The 17,871-nt window shown below is 35.1% G+C and overlaps 1 protein-coding gene across 1 annotated transcript in view; it reads left to right on the plus strand.

The window, feature by feature from the left end:
- The window catches only part of Vwc2l (von Willebrand factor C domain containing 2 like), a 141,926-nt gene that overhangs the window by 16,671 nt on the left and 107,384 nt on the right, over nucleotides 1-17,871 (plus strand). Inside the window, exon 2 of the mRNA XM_035439239.1 lies at nucleotides 4,675-4,804. Coding sequence (XP_035295130.1) covers nucleotides 4,675-4,804 — 130 coding nt within the window. The remainder of the gene's footprint in view (nucleotides 1-4,674; nucleotides 4,805-17,871) is intronic.

Below are 17,871 nucleotides of genomic sequence, written 5' to 3' on the forward strand. Positions count from 1 at the left end.
TGAAAATTCAGGACTGAACAATGTATTATAAGCAGCTTAAAACCTATGAAATCAATAGACAAGAACAAGTGAAGAATGTCCAAAAAACAGTAAAATAACTTCATGAACTAAAGGTGAGCTTTTCAACAGATACCAGAGGTGACAGAAAATGTGGGGCTGCTATATACTTCTTGTAACTTTCACATTGGGATTTGTATGGTAAGCTTTATTGACAATGATCATTTCTTCCTGGATAGTTGAAACAATGGCACCAATAGACACCCAGAACTCCAGATGACTGGATTGTCATATATCTCATTTTCAGGCTTTCCTCAGATGTGGAAGGATGTGGCCCAGGCATTCAGAATGCAAAACAATTGTGTGTTTCTATAAACATGTAGACAGTTCTAACTAGCCAGTATGCAAAACCATATTATTGTAATCTTACCTTGACCTTCAGTAATGAGTACGTTAGTTCCCACACTCTCATAAAGAAAATATTTGACAATATTCTACAATTATTTTGTTATTCCAGTAACTTAAGTTTCTGGTTCCCAGGCTACTTTTCCAATTTAAAATGTTTTGGGCATTCATGATACTGTTTCCAGGATTCCAATCCATCCCTCGTGTTCTACAAACATTTTCAGATCATGGTGATTTTGCAGTTCAATTTCAGCTAAAAGGTCTTTGGAAGCTATCCATTTGTTGTGTTTGTTTTTTGGTTTTTGGTTTTTTGAGACATGGTTTCTCTGTGGCTTAGGAGGAAATTCTGTAACTAGCTGTTATAGACTAGGCTGGTCTCAAACTCACAGAGATCTGCCTGACTCTGCCTCCTAGGTGCTGGGATTAAAGGTGTGTGCCACCAATGCCTGGCCTGAAGCTAACCATTTTTCAATTTAAATTAGAAACAAGCCTCTTTTACATGTCAATCTCAGTTCCCTCTCCCTCCTCCGCTCCTCCCCTGCCCCCCACCAACCACCCTATCCAAACCCCTTTCTGCTCCCCAGGGAGGGTGAGGCCTTACTTGTGGGATCTTCAAAGTCTGTCATATCATTTGGAGCAGGGCCTATACTCTCTCCAGTGTGTCTAGGCTGAGAGAGTATACCTCTGTGAGGAGAGGGGTCCCAAAGTTCATTTGTGTACTAGGGGTAAATACTGATCCACTACCAGTGGACCCATAGATTGTCCAGACCTCCAAACTGACTTCCTCCTTCAGGGGATCTGGAACAGTCCTGGTTACCCACCTATCAGTCTGGGGTCCATGAGTAACCCCTTGTTCAGGTCAGCTTTTTCTGTGGGTTTCTCCAGCCTGGCCTGACCCCTTTGCTCATCACTCCTTCCTCTCTACAACTGGATTCGAGAGTTCAGCTCAGTGTTTGAAGCTAACCATTTTTTAACCAGATCTATCTTCCCATGTTTCAGTTTTTGCTACCAAGAAAGAATATATACCTTCTAGTTATCTAAGCCAACACTTACGTCACTGGTTTCTTTATCCAGTCATACTCATCTAATCTATGCATATTCTCATGTATGAGTTCATGAACAAGAGAAATTTGTAATCTAGGGCCAAGTGGGACAGCATTAGTCACAGATGCAATGTATCTGGAGACAGTGGGAATTACAGGTGAATTGTATAGTCCCCTTACAGTTCCACATTAGCCATTCCAAGTCACTAAGGTAGAGATGTAATAGATTTATAAGGCACATATAGCACTCATAGCACCTAATATGTACATTAACAAATAAATATTATCTTAATCCTAATTGCAATAATGTTTTATGAAAATGTAGCAAGTATTACATTGTTTTTCAAATATTGCTTAGAAGTGAAGCATTTTCAGGGATTTCTTTGAAAGAAGAAATAAAATTTTAGGATGGTATCACTTCATTATCTGCCTTCCCAAATACCTAGCTGACAAAAATAGCTCCAATAGCTCCAAATGTTCTTATTTAAAAAAATATAGAAAAACTAGTAGGAACATTTTGCCATCTACTTATTTCAGTATTCTCTGTTCCCCCAAAGACAGCTTTATTCCTTAATCTTTGATTTTATGGGAACATTTTTAGGTTTAATCTGTAGTTTTCATGTTGAAGGATCCAATAAAAGGAAGTTTGTAGCCAGCTCAGTTCTTAAGATGAAGTTCTATCAGAAATACCAAACCTTACAGTTTTATACTGGAAAGTGGGAGGGATTTTAAAAATCTGAACTTAACACCAGAGCAGCCAATCGGTTGCTTCTACTAACTTACCACTGTCTAAAAACTATCTGTTCAACAATGAAAAGGAAGGCCAAAACATCAGACTGCAAGAAAATGGCAATGTCATCAGAGTCAGTAAGACTTGGCAAGGTTGGCAAGGTCAGGAAGGGGCCTCACTAGGAGGTCAGTGGGTGGAATTTGACTGAATGCTGAGAGCCAGAAGTTTAATATTTGAAGAAATAAAGGTAAGGGAGGGTCCAAGCAGGACTCCTCAGACTGTGCTGGATCACAGTCTGAAAACTTGGTAAGTGAAGGCAGGTTAGAGGGTGAACATGCCAGGCTAGGCTGGAGTACACATGCCAGCCACACTGAGCCTGAAGGATGGATAAGGTGGGGAATGACAGGATAAGGTCTCAAAGACAGATAACTTGAAATAACAAATTAATAAAATTAAAAGAGGAAACAGCATGACTATGAGAGAACTATGGCTGGAAACGGATAACCATAGAATGTTAATAAGCCAAGTTCAAACATGACCAGGTAGTACTGAGAATTAGGAAGATAATGGTCTTCCTAATTGGTTTCATTACTCAATACCCTTTCAAAATGTCCCATATATTTTTATCACCAATCCTTGAAGTCTCAGCTCTCAATAATAGTACTTCTTTGGATTCCAGGGTGGTCTCTGCACACAATGTCCACCATTTATTGATTTCAGTATTTGTTAATTCCTCTATAAGACACCACAAAGCATAATTCCAGCCTTCAAACTTGAGGATGCGACAATCTCCCAAAATAAAAGACACATGACCAGATAAATATCCCTCCTGCAATATTTCAACTCACATTCTCACTGATAAATTACACAATAACTTTCATATACTAACTGCAAGCATGAGTAATTTCCCTAAGAAGTACATAATCTCCATAAGCTGATTTTCCCAGTGTTAGTGGTTATTCCTCTGGACCTGGTCTGTGTGGACAAATATGACAATCATGGGATATCAGCTACTCAGATGAGGATATGATGAATAGTGCTGCTTGTTGTCAAACAACAGGATGGAATTCAGTCACACTCCTACCTTCAAGTCTCTTCCCTTTGCTTATCTATAGGACCTAGAAAAACTGTTAAACTTCTATCAACCTATTCAGTCATCTACGAGATGAGAACACAATGAATTTTCCTTTCTTGGATTAGGGCAGAAATAGGAAAATTGGGAATATACAATTTCTTAGTACAGTAACAATTAGAAAAGTTCAAGTTCATGGCAAAGCATGGGATATTGTGGTGGATTGTTATACAATAGTTAAACTTAATGGGTAGAGAGTTCTGTGCTATCTTGGATAAACTGATCTATCACCCTTAAACAGAGCAATATTTTACCATGGTTCCTATTAACTCATATCCAAAAACTAAGACAATTAGAATGGGCTATCATTCTTTAAGCACAAAATGGAGATTAAATGAATTTTTAAAGTAATCAATGCACTGGTTTTTATCTCACTCAAACTACTTGAGATAGGGAACATCTCAATTACTTGGATAATTCCTTCTGAAAGAACCAGAAACAGATCAGAATTTTGGACAGTAACCACAGAGAAGGAAAAGAGGGTTTCATTAGATCATTTGGTACTTGTGGAACTGCAGCATCATGCTTGAGGCAGAAGTTCCTGACAGCAAATAGCTTGGCTGGGAAAGTATTGAAAATGTATGACTTCTAAGAGTGCCGACCTTTCATCCTAGGGGTCTAAACCTAAGATTCTTGAAGTGTGAAGCTTGAATATATATAGGATGAAATGGTCACTGGTATTTTCTAGAAATGAAACTGAAAATCTACTCATTCTTGGTGGGTAAGTACTATAAAGATTAAAATTCTTTTCAGCTTTGTATTCATTATTTTCCCATTTTCATTTTAGAGTCTTTGACTCATTCTTAAATGGTAGCTTTTTAGGTCAATTGATTTTAGTTCACTTCTCAAAGCAGGCAGGCAAGGATAAGGTAGTAAGAAATTATTTCAGGAGGTTAAATCTGGATGTTTGGATCCCAAATAAAATTTTCTATAGCATTCATACTGAAAAGGTGCTATTTAAGCTTAAGCTATCCTGAACAAGCATTCATAGGAAGAGCCAGGATAAGTACTTATTGATTTCATAAGTTCTAAAATCATCTTTTTTCCCAGAGGAAGGTAAAGCATCCTTTACCTTCTAGAAGCCAAACATCTAGAAACCAAACAACCAAGTGGCAGGATTGCTAGCCAAACACTTCTCTGCCAAGTAAGGCAGTGGTGCACATTAACTCATTATTCACAGAGACCTGAGCAGTGCTTCTTCTTGACTTGGTTATATAGGTTGCCTTCTTTTGTGGGCAGAATGATCATACATGTGGTGAATGGAACTAAAGTCAATATAAACACTGATGTCTTGTCTTCTGACAGCATATGAATGTGCAAGCATTAAGTTATAGGAGAAAAGGGGCTAATTTGAAATTTGTTCCTAGCCCTCTCCATGTGAATGGTGTCGCTGTGAGCCCAGCAATGAAGTTCACTGTGTTGTAGCAGACTGCGCAGTTCCTGAATGTGTCAACCCAATCTATGAACCAGAACAATGTTGTCCTGTCTGCAAAAATGGTAAGAATGCCCTGCATTAGCTTTCAAGAAGGGGTTAGGACAAGACACCAGTATTTCACACCTGCATGACATTCAGTGCAAGAGCCCTCTAAGATCTACCCCTGGCTTTTCAATATGGGCAGCGCTGGCATGTATGTTTTTCTGAAGGCTTAAAGTGAAATGTACTAGGGATGGGTGAATTGAGTAGCTTCTCATCTGGGGAATTAGAGCTCTTGCAAGCTGGCTTTGTTGTGACCCATGTTATTTATTGTTGATTTATAAAGAGACTATTGGAGAGAACACAGTCCCATTTTTTTGTAGTGATTGAATTTCTCTCTATTTTGGAGTCTGTGAAGCAGACTCCAAATTCCATGGTGTATAGTGTATCCTAAGACAGAGATTGGAGCAAATGTCAGGTATTTTGGTTTGGAGGTAAATAAGGCTTCAAGTTTAAAGTTGTCCAAAGAATATAAATTCAATTATAAGTGTACTTAAGCTCAAGCAAAAAGTGATGTGTGTGGAAGGGCAGGAAGGTAACCAATATTTTCATTAGAGAAGAGCCCTATTCTTACAGAAATTGCTACAGATGAGAAATTGCCAGGTATACAAGATTATGGGTTAATTTCTTTTCCCCTTATGAAATGGAATAGTTGAGAAAATTATGTATGTTAGTCATCTGAAATCGAGATAGTGCCACAGAGAAGACATTGCAAAGCAATGATCCCCCAAGACACTATCAGTAAGTATCATACAATCACAAACTTCCTAGTTAGTGGTTATATTCTGTCAAAGGAGAGAAAATACTTCACTAGCTAACAATCCACAAATGCCCCATTGGCATTCTCATGTGCTTGGAGTGGAGGGTAGTTGTAGCCCTTGTCACCAGTCACTAAAATGCTTAATTGATGTGCCCTTTGATGAGGTATCAGTGGCTATCTCAATATATATATATATATATATATATATATATATATATATATATAGTTTGAACTTACATTGTCTCACATAGTAATCTTTTCCTTGACAGATGGATAATTAGTGTAAAAATAGCATCGTTATTTAAAGATGAAACAAAAGTGACTCTTACTGTTTTAAAAATAAATTTTGTGGTTTGGTATCTCCCCAAAGCATTAATCATGACCCCTTCTGATTTTTTCTGGCCATAGGCTTTCCTGTTTCTTATCTTATAAGTCCATTACATTAAGTTATTAAATTGCTCATTTGGCTTCTCTTTTTCTTCTTATCTAACTGACTTATGGTAGCCATCTCTGATTCAGGAGCTAGAAATAAATACACCCCAGAAGTTCTAATGTGTCTTATATATGCAAAGATACACGATTTAAAACTTCATATTTCTAAAAAGGCTTAAAGAAACTGGAGAGGATACAAGAAAGAACAGTAAGATGATTTAATGGCTGAAAAAAATAGGACCTGGGAGGATAGACTGAAGGAGTTAGCATAATTTGTCCAGAAGAGAAGGCTCAGGAGAGAAGTAACTGTCATGATGTATATGAATGGTTAGTCTAAAGTAGAAGAAGACTTGTTATTTTTCATTTTCTCCAAGGATAAAAAGAAGGAAAGCTCAGCTACCTAATCAATCATCAAAAATGGGATTGACAAGTCTTTAACTGGAGACCTTTTTTAGGGGGTTGGTGTAAGTAACCACCTAAAAAGGTCCTTGAAAATATTGTCTTCCCTGGGTGGCCCTTGTTAGTTTTGCCCTGCTTTCAGAGTAAGTGTTTACAGTTAAAAACTTGTCTGTCCACACTCAGCTGAATTTAGAGAATCATGTCCATGTGTTTAGGATGCAGCATTAAAGCACGCATCTAATAAATCACTCCAGATACCCAACACAAGCTTATACCATATCTAGACTTCATGTCTAGTCAAATGTTAAGACAGCCACTTCAAACTAGCCATATTTAATATGTCACTACTCAAGATTAGCTTTAGTTTATCATATATTACAAATTCGTCTTCAAATAAAACTCTTTGTGCATGTGTGATAAAGGAAGCTTTGAGTACCTATTTGTATAACCGATGAGTTCATGCTAAGTGCACAGTGTGTTAATTAAGTTTTCTGATGTTGTGTTCATAACACTGCATACAAAGACCACTTGTGCTTCCTCCTGCTACTTCCAAAGAAGTTAATTTTTTTTAAATAATAAGGGAACTGAATCTGGATTTAAATAAGTAGGAAGACTAACAGTTGTAATAATATACTATTAAGCGATGTTTTTGTTACTAAATGTCAATGATTTGACAATTGTCTCAAAACATAAGGTATGATCACCGCCAAAGGACATTGTTCAAAAGGATTAGAAACCCCTAAGACCTATATTTTAGTAATGAAGCAAACTGAGCCCACACTTGAGTTACTGATTTTCTAAGCATAGTTATGGAAATAGATACAAAAGAAAAAGACACATATGTAGAAGAGCTGGAGGGAAAGTAAATATGACAGACTATAAGTAGTTCCAGCACAGTGTAAGCTGATCTCATTATATTAGATGATATATTTGTCAATTGTAGTAAAAACTATTACATAAAAGTATGCCTACTGTCTTCTTAGATTAAAGTAAAAGCACATGTTAAAAATACACACTATGGATTTCAAGTAGAAGCAATAGATTCTAATTTATATGTGGTCCTTTAACATTTTATACATTTTCTTCAATCTTTATAAATGTTGATGACTTTGGAAGACACTTTTTTTTTTTTTGGTTTACATAAAGGCTTGGCTATCAAGTCCTTCCCCTTTTGTGTAACAAGATTGATTTTTCTGACGTCCTGAGTTAGAACTTGCCCAAAGCAAGATGCATTGAAGATAGAAACTAAATGTTTAAACTGATAGAATCTAACATATTTAACCTTAAAACTTAGTGTCAGGTAATATAAAAGCCCTTGCTTTAAGTTTATTCATGAGCTGACAAAGCAAAAAAAAGAAAGATAATACATTGGTAATTGAGAAAGTACAGTCACCAAGAACAGTCACCAATGAGAACTGTAACAATTATTACAGAAGTGAATGTTCTTAATTTTATAAAAGGCAATTTAATTTCTTCCTGAGTTAACAATGATACACTTTCCTTTTTTTCAATATAATTTGTAAGTATCAATTTGGTAGCATGACACTTCTAAAACTTGTCTCTAATTATGTTAAGAATAAAGGAGAATTTTAAATTTCTTCATCTTGATGATTACCTCAAGCAAGATGTCTAGTGATTCTAAATAAATACAAACAAGCCATAAAAAGACTTCATTCTTACTCACTTTGGTTCAGCACTAAGAAAAACTGTGGGTGTTATCAGAGTAAGAAAACATTAGGGAAAGATATGACTGCCCAAGCAGGGCATGTATAATAATCATATTAGAGGAAAGAGAGGTGTAAACTTTTTACTTGGGATATAGGCACAGGAATCCACTGTTTCTTCAACAGCTGCTTCTCTTTCCTCTGCAGACATGAGAGAGCTGGTGACCCAAATGCCCTCTTGAAAAAAAAAAACAGGACATTCTCAAACTCTGCCACAATATTTTCACAATATTATATAACTTTGACTTATCTTTTAGCCACAGGCCTTTCCATGCTAATTAATGAGTACCTTTTTCAGGGGGTAATTACTTAGTTGTTCTAATAATATGCAAATATAAATTAGTATTGGATAGTATTTGCTAACAAAATTGTTTCAGTTTAGGGTGTAATATAAATATTATAATAGTTGTAAACTTATCATGATATGCATAGTTGGTAACCAATAATGTATATTTTAATGTGAATTAGCATTCATGGCAATTTACTATTCTTAACCATTCATGCAACTTTTGAGTTTTCCATATTCATCTTAATGCTTTTGTTGTAAGTCATTGGAAACCATGTTTATAGATGCCAAATGTATATCTTTGCAAATAGTGTGAGTAGTTATTAAATATTTGCTAACTAAAACAACAAAAACATTAAGTTCATTTTTATAGACTTTGTTTCCATTGGTATATAGTCGGTCATTACTTATGCCTCTGAAGGACAAGTTACCTCATGAAATCTGGGAGATTCTGGATCCTCCCCCTATCCTCCACACATGGGACTATTGTCAGTCATTATTTATGCCTCTAAAAGAGAAGTTATCTCATGAAATATGGGAGAGCCAGAACCCTTCCCTAACCCTCTATACATATCAAGTGAGTAGTTCCATTTCTCTTCTAACTAAGCTAAATTTAACACAAGCCCTACTCAAATAGATAGCTCCACACTCCTTACTCTCTTCTAGTTTAATGGTCATGAAAGTCAGGCAAGCAGTAGGCTAGCCAGAAGGGCAAAGAGAAAAGAAAAATATTTAGTATCTAACACATTCTAAAGATTATGATGAACAATTGCTAATAGCTCTAATATATACACAGTGTTCCTTGAAATGAATAAGAAAGAAATAAAAATCAACTCCATGAGGTAAGAAACGAGCAAGTAATTAATAAAGAAATTGTCAGAAAACCTTGTGTAATAAATTGGAAAATAAACTTAACCAAAAGGAATCAAAAATTACAGGAATGAGATACCAATTTTGTATTGATAATATTCTAATATTGGCAACACTTCTTATTGACAAAGATTGGCAGAAAAAAATTGAGAAATGTTGGACAACTTTTAAGAAAGCATTTTCTATGAAAGTTTTCATGTTACTTAGAGTTAACTATTGTACAATATGTACTTTATTCCACATTCATGCACAGAATTTTCACTGCATTTTTTAGTGAGAAGGTAGCACAAAACCTTATTGTTTTCAGTGGGGTAGTGAAATATGTCACAGACAGTCTTTAAACATACACTACTGATATTTTCCAGTGCCAAATAAAATAATAGATTGCAGCAATGCATACTATATCTATTATGTTTCTCGTGTGATGTACTTAATACATTTGAACTGAGGTATGTATACTACATATACATTAAACTGGATGGGACTAGAAAAACACCTAATATTAGTTATATAGTGGAATAGTTATGGGGAGAGCTAACGAGATGGCTCAGTTGGTAAGTGTTTCCATATAAGCCTGAAGGTCTGGGGTGGGATCTGCAGTACCCATTTAAAAAGTGGGGTCCAGCACTATATACACCTGAAATCCAGGCATTAAAGAGGTGAAGACAATCAGGTCCCTAGAACTCACTGGCCAGCCAGTCTACCTCAATTGGTAAATTTCAGCTTCAGTGGAAGACCTGCTCTCAAAAAGTTTGATAAAGGGTGATTGAGAAAGACACACAATATAGAACTCTATTTCCAACTGGATTCCAGAGTTCAGCTCAGGCCTCACCCTCCCTGGGGAACAGAAAGGGGATGGTATAGGGGACCAGTGAGGGGCAAGGGAGGAGAGGAGGGAGAAGGAACTGGGATTGACATGTAAAACAATCTTGTTTCTAATTTAAAGAAAAAAGAATTCTATTTCTTTACATACACACACATATGTACATGCAGAAATACCTACAGAGAAAGAAGAGTGGAGAGAGATGAGATGGTGGGAAGAGGCAGAGGAAGAGGGCCTGGGAGAATGGCTATAATGTTTTAATTGCTACTTGTAGGGGTTAGAAATCAGAAGGCAAAGGGAGAAAAAAGCTAATATCTTTAATGCAGTAAATACACACTGATCATAAATATAAAAGAATCCTGTGGAAAGTGAAAAGGATAGTGATGTACCAATATATAAACAATGTTCACTCTCAACTCACTGTTAATCAGATTTGAACATGAGTAAATACTTCTCTTATATCTGTACATGGCATAAGAAACGTTCTAGAAAAATACACACCAACTTTTAAACTATGATTCGGTGACTAGAATGGGAAATAGAGCACAAGAGATGTGAAAGCAGGGGACTTTGGCTTTCATTCAATGAGCCTCCTTATTGAGTTAGTGTTTTAAATACCTATTGTACTTTCACATTTTAAAATTTCCATCATACATTTAAGAGTGAGACCATGTAAATGCCATTAAACTTTCCTAGAGAAGATGCAAGAAAGAGGTGTCCCCTTTTTGTAATAAAGCATAATACTGCTTAAGGAAAAACAAAGATTTCAAATTAAAAATAAAAGCAACTATATGATCCTAGTGAATTTTTAAATAAAAATACAATTAGCTTTGTGTTTAATATCTTTCATTCATGGATTTTACTGGTGAGTATGGTTTATAAGCTTTGTATCACCAGTGGTAAGAAGTAACATTCTATAATGAATAACATGACATTTCTGAAAAATATACAATAATCATATTGTAACTATTGAGTGAAGATAATGAAGCTCACATGATTTCATGTTAAGTTTTAACCATACCTTAATTTTTATTCAGATTGATGGGACATTGTTGTCTTCAGAGATTTTGGAAAAGGGATTTTGTACTTTGTTCACAAACTATTAGCCTGTTAAAATCTATGCATTCTGACACAGTAAGGTTTATAGCAGATTTGGGAATAGTTAACATGAGAATTCTACTCTTATAATCTCTCTTATTTCTAGATTTGAGAAAAAAAGATCCTGTTAGTATTTCTATATACAGTCAAAGACACTATATAAAAATCAGCAAAGCTAATGACAATCCCGTTAAGTGGTGCATGTCTGCAGTCCTAGCTCCCTGGAAACTAAGGAAACTTAAGTTTCCTAACATATGAACTTAAGGCTAGCCTGGAATAGACTACAAGACCATGTCTCCACCTTCCACAGTAATGGAACCCATCACCACACAGTCACACTCACACCACCACCACACAGTCACACTCACACCACCACTACACAGTCATAGTCATACCACTACCATCACCAAAAAAAAAAAGGGACCAAATATTTGATAATGTAAATGGATAGTTTTTACATGGTAACAGTCATCGACCTCATCCAAAAGGAACAGAGTCATATTTGATAAACAATAATGACCTTCCTATTAAAATCACTTGTAAAATGATATCACTTTTACTTAACTTCTTAGATAGATGATAGATAGATAGATAGATAGATAGATAGATAGATAGATAGATAGATATGTAGTGATAGGTAGATGCCAAGTGATACAGATAGATGATTGATGAATGAGGAAAATATGGATAGGTAATAGAGAGATGAGAGCCATAGAAATAGATAGATAATAGGTGGGTAGAGATTTACAGAAAGATGAGAGGCTCACATATGATAAGAACCAGTTAACATAATCAGAAAAGGGAGGACTTCGAGAAAAAAGTTCGAAACAGGTAAAACTCTCCTCATATACAAAAGATGTAATTATATACTTGGAAACATAAGAAAATTAAATACTAAAATTATTGCAACTGAGTAAACTGTCAAGGTAAAAAAAGGAATGTGCAGGTTTCTACATATGTGTATATGTGCATACAATATAATAAAATATATGTCATTAAAATAAAACTTAGCCAGGCAGTGGTGGCGCATGCCTTTAATCCCAGCACTCGGGAGGCAAAGGTAGGTGGATCTCTGTGTGTTCGAGACCTGCCTGGTCTACAAGAGCTAGTTCCTGGACAGCCTTCAAAGCCACAGAGAAACCCTGTCTCGAAAAACCAATAAATAAATAAATAAATAATAAATAAATAAATAAAACTAGCATCGGTGCCCAATGCAAAGATATCAATGGGATATAATAAAAAGTTCATAAACAGACTTAACAATGAGAGAAAATTCTGTACATGATTAAATCATATCTGAAATCACTGGAGAGATGGTCTGTAGGAAGAAAAAATGTGTTAGAATAACTGGATAGTTATCAGAAATAACTTTTAAATTTATATCCTATAAATCAGGACAAATTTCATCAGCTTAGGCATGATTTTCTTTTTGCATCTTGTGTGTATGTGTGTGTGTGATATGTATGAGTGTATATGCATACTTTGCCATGAATGTGGTGCATGTATGTGGGTGAATATGTGTGTGGGTGCCCAAGGTTCAAGTTGTTCTCCATGGGCCTTCCACCTTTTTCATTGAGGAAGGGGCTCTCAGTCAAGCCCAGAGCGTGTCTAGGATCTCTGGATAATTTGATCTGGGGATACCCTGCCTCCACATTCCACATCTGGAATTACAGGCAGCTGCCTTGACCACTCAACATTTAAGTGGCTTTCTGAAGAACCAAACTTCATTCTTCTATGTCCCTAGTCACTAATATAAATAATTTTCTTAAAAGAAAACCTGGGTAAATTGATTTTTAATCTTGAAATTGCAGAACAAAAATCTCTACATTGTGTAGAAGCATAAAAATATTTTATACAAATATAAAGCTTGAACAAAAATTAATCTTAATATCACAATGTTCCTAGAAATTAGAAATCCATAAAGGAAGAACCCAATGTCTTTCTTTTTAAAATTGATGAATAATTCAAGACATGTTCCAGAGAAAAATAAAACAAGAACTGTCCCATCAATATATGAATAGTTCAAATATACTAATAAGAACTAAGATGAAATTTTTAATTGATTGAAGTTTTCACTCTAGTATACTGCCAGGAGTTTGATAGTCTACTTCGTTGGGTGAAATAGACACACATTGTTGATGGATGTAGAAAGAGACTTGCAAACATATACAAAATTCAAGCACATACACCTGTTGCCCTAGGGATTCCACATATGTGAAGTAACAGAAGAACAATTTTGTTCATATTGAGTTTCCAATAAATGAGAAATCATCATAAAACATTTATAAATAACTATAGATTTAAATTTTAGCTTTTAAATCCAACAATAGATATCAGAGTACATTTTAGATTAAAGAATGAATAATACAGAGATAATAAATGGTATTTTAGGGTAAAATTTTAATTAAAGTCACAACAGTTTACCAAGTGCTATAAAATAGATATAACAAAACAGGGCCAGCAAAATGGCCCAGCTGATAAAGGCATTTCTTGCCAGGTTTAATCCCTGAGACCCATATTGTTAAGGGAGAGAACAAATGACTCCTGTAAGTTGTCCTCTGACTCCACACCCACACACCATGGTGCACACACATACACATACAGATGCATATACCACCACACACCCAAAAAATGCACAAATAAACAAATAGTAATTAAAATATCATAAGACACACCAGGTTAAAATGAGTAAAAAGTTGTTCCTAATTCTCTTGTCATAAAAGAAAATACCAAATTATCTTTGTGATATAATATTTCTATAAGTTGACAAAATATTTGGGTTTTTGTTGTTGTTGTTTATGTTTTAGAGACAGACCCTGTATATGTAGCCAAGACTGACCTTGAATATGTTATCCTCCTGTCTCTGCCTCCCAATGCTAGGTTACAAGTATATGCTACTGTGTCTAATCAGTGGAAATAGAGGATGCATTTAGTAGAAGGATAGAACCCAATATATGAACTATAGAAAAATAATGCATAAAACCATAATTTTAACCTTTCAAATGTGATATCTGAATTGGAATAAAGAAATATAAAAGCGAATAAAAATGGAAACATTACCTACGTATATCAATTAATTTTCTTATTGCTGTAGCCAATTATTTGACAAAAGTAACTTAAGGGAAGGCATGCTGATTTCAGCTCATAGAGTAAAGAGATGATACAGCTCATGATTGTGGCAAAAGCTGTGAGACTGTGCAGAGCTGGTCACAGTGTAGAGAGAGATGGATCTGTAGACCCTGCCCTATGACAGTGCCATATGCATACAGAGAGGGCCGGGCCTTCCCATTCTAAATTAAGACTCTCTGAACATACCTATACAGATACACTAAGTAGTGTTTCTCCTTGGTGCTTCTAAATGCTGTCAGCTTGTTGATCATTGCAGAAAGGTCTCGAAATTTAATATATAATATAAATGTATATAGTCAGTACAAGTATCTGGAAGAAAAAGGTGTGGTTATCCAAATACAGCCATTATTCTTAAAATAAAATTATACTCCTACATTATCTATTATATAAACATAAATTTTAGTTGGATTAACAATCTAAATTTAAAAAGAAATACTAATAGAATTTTTAAAATAACTGTATGTCCACTTTTCAGAAGAATAAAAGTATTCCTAAATATATAAGCATAGGAAAATATGTATGTGGATCAATAGTAGGTATTAATGTTAGTAAATGCATTAAAAGAAAGCAATAGCTAGTTTGGTAAAGGATAGATGTAACAGGCCATTACATACAGCTGACCAGAACAAAGCACATTCCCCTTCTGAAAGGCAACGACAGTATGTGACTCTTTGATCTAGCAATGACATTTCCATAACTTGATAAGAAATGGTCAAGTAAGAATATAAAAGTGTCTGCATGGTGATTGTTATTATGAAGCTGTTTCATGATAAAACTTGGGTTCTGAATATTGAAGAATACCAATCATTTGCCAATAGTGGGGGACCCTGAGTCCCACCTCAAGGGTATTTGTGCATCCATATGTATTGCTGTACCACTCACTCACAACAAAAGAAATGAACCAGCCGATATGATGAATTGATAATGAAAATGTGGTACATACACACAATGGCATCTTATTCACCTACAAAAAAAAAAGAGAAATTAATCATGAAGGTTTTAAGAAAATGAATGGATCTGGAAATCAGCACACTGACCTAACTCTGACTCAGAAACACAAATGATGCATACAGACCATAATTTTACTATTAACATATTTGAGTATATGTGATGTGGTCTAGTTTATAAAACTAGAAAGAGACCATGAGTGGGAGTAGAATACATGTGACAGGCGACTACTAGATAAGGGAGGAAGGGTGTAAGGGAGGTCCAGTAAAACACATTATTTTTGAAAATGCCATAATGAAATGCATTATGTATGTACTAATTAATGACAAAAAATAAATCTGTAAAACTTAAATTATTAAAAGTAAATTATTAAAAGTAAATTATTAAAAACCTTAGTATATCAACCCAAGTACTGAGAGAACATTACACATAACATATAATGGTGCAGAAAAAAGAAGGCATCTCTCTTCTGCAAAAAGAGGTATTCATAGTATATTATTAAACTAGTCAGCTAAGTCTGTATAGATACATTTATAGATAATAGATAGATGATAAAAGCTAGATGAATAAATAGGTAGAGATAACTATATATACATATAGACAGATGTAACTATATGTACAGATAGATAGATAGATAGATAGATAGATAGATAGATAGATAGATAGAGTATGAGGGACCCTATTTTGTTTCAAGAAGCTGGAAGAAAATATGCAAACTATTAATAATGGTTAAGTTATTAAAGTAAATGTACTCTATACTTGTAATCTAAAATTATGATTTAAAAGAGAAAGCAGAAAAATCTGTAGCCAAGATAACATATATTTTTCTGTTTTTATAATTTTGTGATTAAATAATTAATGGCATGTCATTTGTGGAAACTGTGCTGTGATTCATTGTTATAATTTGTACTCTGTAAATTAATTAACCAACTAATAATTTCTTCCACTTGACTTTTTAACTCCTTTATAAGATTCTTTTCTTAAGCAAAGGGAAGCTTCATTGCCCATTTTATGTGCCTATTAGGGAAATTGCTAAAATATGCACTTAAACAAATCCAGTAACATTTTCATGAACATATTCTGAAAAATGGGTCTTAACTGAGCGCAAGTCTCTCACCTTAATTTAATATTTTCTCCCTTCCTCTCAGCTAGATAATGCTTTGTATCAAGCATTGCACCACTGTAAAACAAGCATGCTGGACATGAAGCCCTTCTCTGGGAACTGCAGTGCACATATCCATTGCTTCTGAGACCCCTAAACCGCTCAGGATGAATGTGTGTCCAGTGCGAGGCAGCTTCAAAGTCTGCATTTCACTGACTCTTCCACGGAAGGTCAGAATTAACTATATTCCTGTGAAGTAGATAGTAAAGCAGAATAACAATAGATAGCTACTTTAATTACCCACAAACAATAATTCCCCATTTCTTTTATAAAACATCCTCCAAGATGCAAAAGGAAATATCGATGTTTGTATTTTCTTAGACCAACTTTTTAATTCATCAGCAAACTGGATTTCAAAGGCTCTACCTTAGGGTGTTGGCACAATGAGAATAAACCCTACATTCATTCCCCATTAATGACATCTCCAGGATGACTGTCATGAGTACCTGGTCTTAAGACAATGCAGGTTAGAAAGCCAATGTGCAAAGATAATTTGATTTTTTCTCACCTTATTTCCCCTAATACGTGGGGACAGCTTAATTTTTGTCTGCATATTATTTAGGACAGTGATTCTGATTCCCGCACATAGTACCAGCCTTTTCAGGGATACAAATGCATTTATAAATAAATATATGAAAAAAACACCTATATTCTACCTGATTAAAGAAAACTTATATTTTTTTAAATTTTGATTCTCTCAGTTATTTTAACTTTGGAATGTGTAATAGCCTGCCTCTGTTTTATATAGAGGAGAGTGTGTGTGTTGAGCCTGGGGTACATTCTGTGGCAGGAAGGAAGGTTTATTAAGTATAGTTTGATTTAGCAAAGGACCAGTCTGCAGGCCTCAAATGACAGGAGACATAGCAAGGTAATCTACAAGAAATAAGCTGATTGCCCCCAGAAGTCAAGCATAGCTTGAAATTGTACTACTTTGTAGATTCACTATGGACACAAAAGGTTTCTACTGTTAAAAACAGACTTCGTGTACTGTGTCAGTCATTTTAGTGCAAAATTAATGACACGGTTTAGCTAGAATTCTTCTTAATGATGTATTTTATCTAATTATAAAGACTGAGTGTGTTAATGACTGAAGCATCCTCGAATATATAAGGCTAAGGGCTTGATAAATGAGAGCTGGTGTTACATTTAATAGTTCTTAGATTAATTATCGTCATTACACCAGGGATTGAGAAAACATGTGAAAAGGGCAAACACTTTCCTCAGCATATGTAATCAGCAGACATCCTCCTCCAGAGCTGTCTCCCAGCATCCCCTACCCCTTTAACACAATATAGAGCCTTACCCAGGTGTGCTTTCTTCTCCAGAGCAGCTACCCCTACCATCCAGACTATGTGTGTTCTTCTCTACATGAGAACTAACTGCCTGCCCCTGTTTTATAAATTAGTCATCTGATGAACCCAAGATTCCTCAATGGCAAGAAAATGTTTGTAACTTAACT

This window comes from Cricetulus griseus, chromosome 2 (assembly GCF_003668045.3).
Source record: "Cricetulus griseus strain 17A/GY chromosome 2, alternate assembly CriGri-PICRH-1.0, whole genome shotgun sequence".
Classification (NCBI taxonomy): domain Eukaryota; kingdom Metazoa; phylum Chordata; class Mammalia; order Rodentia; family Cricetidae; genus Cricetulus; species Cricetulus griseus.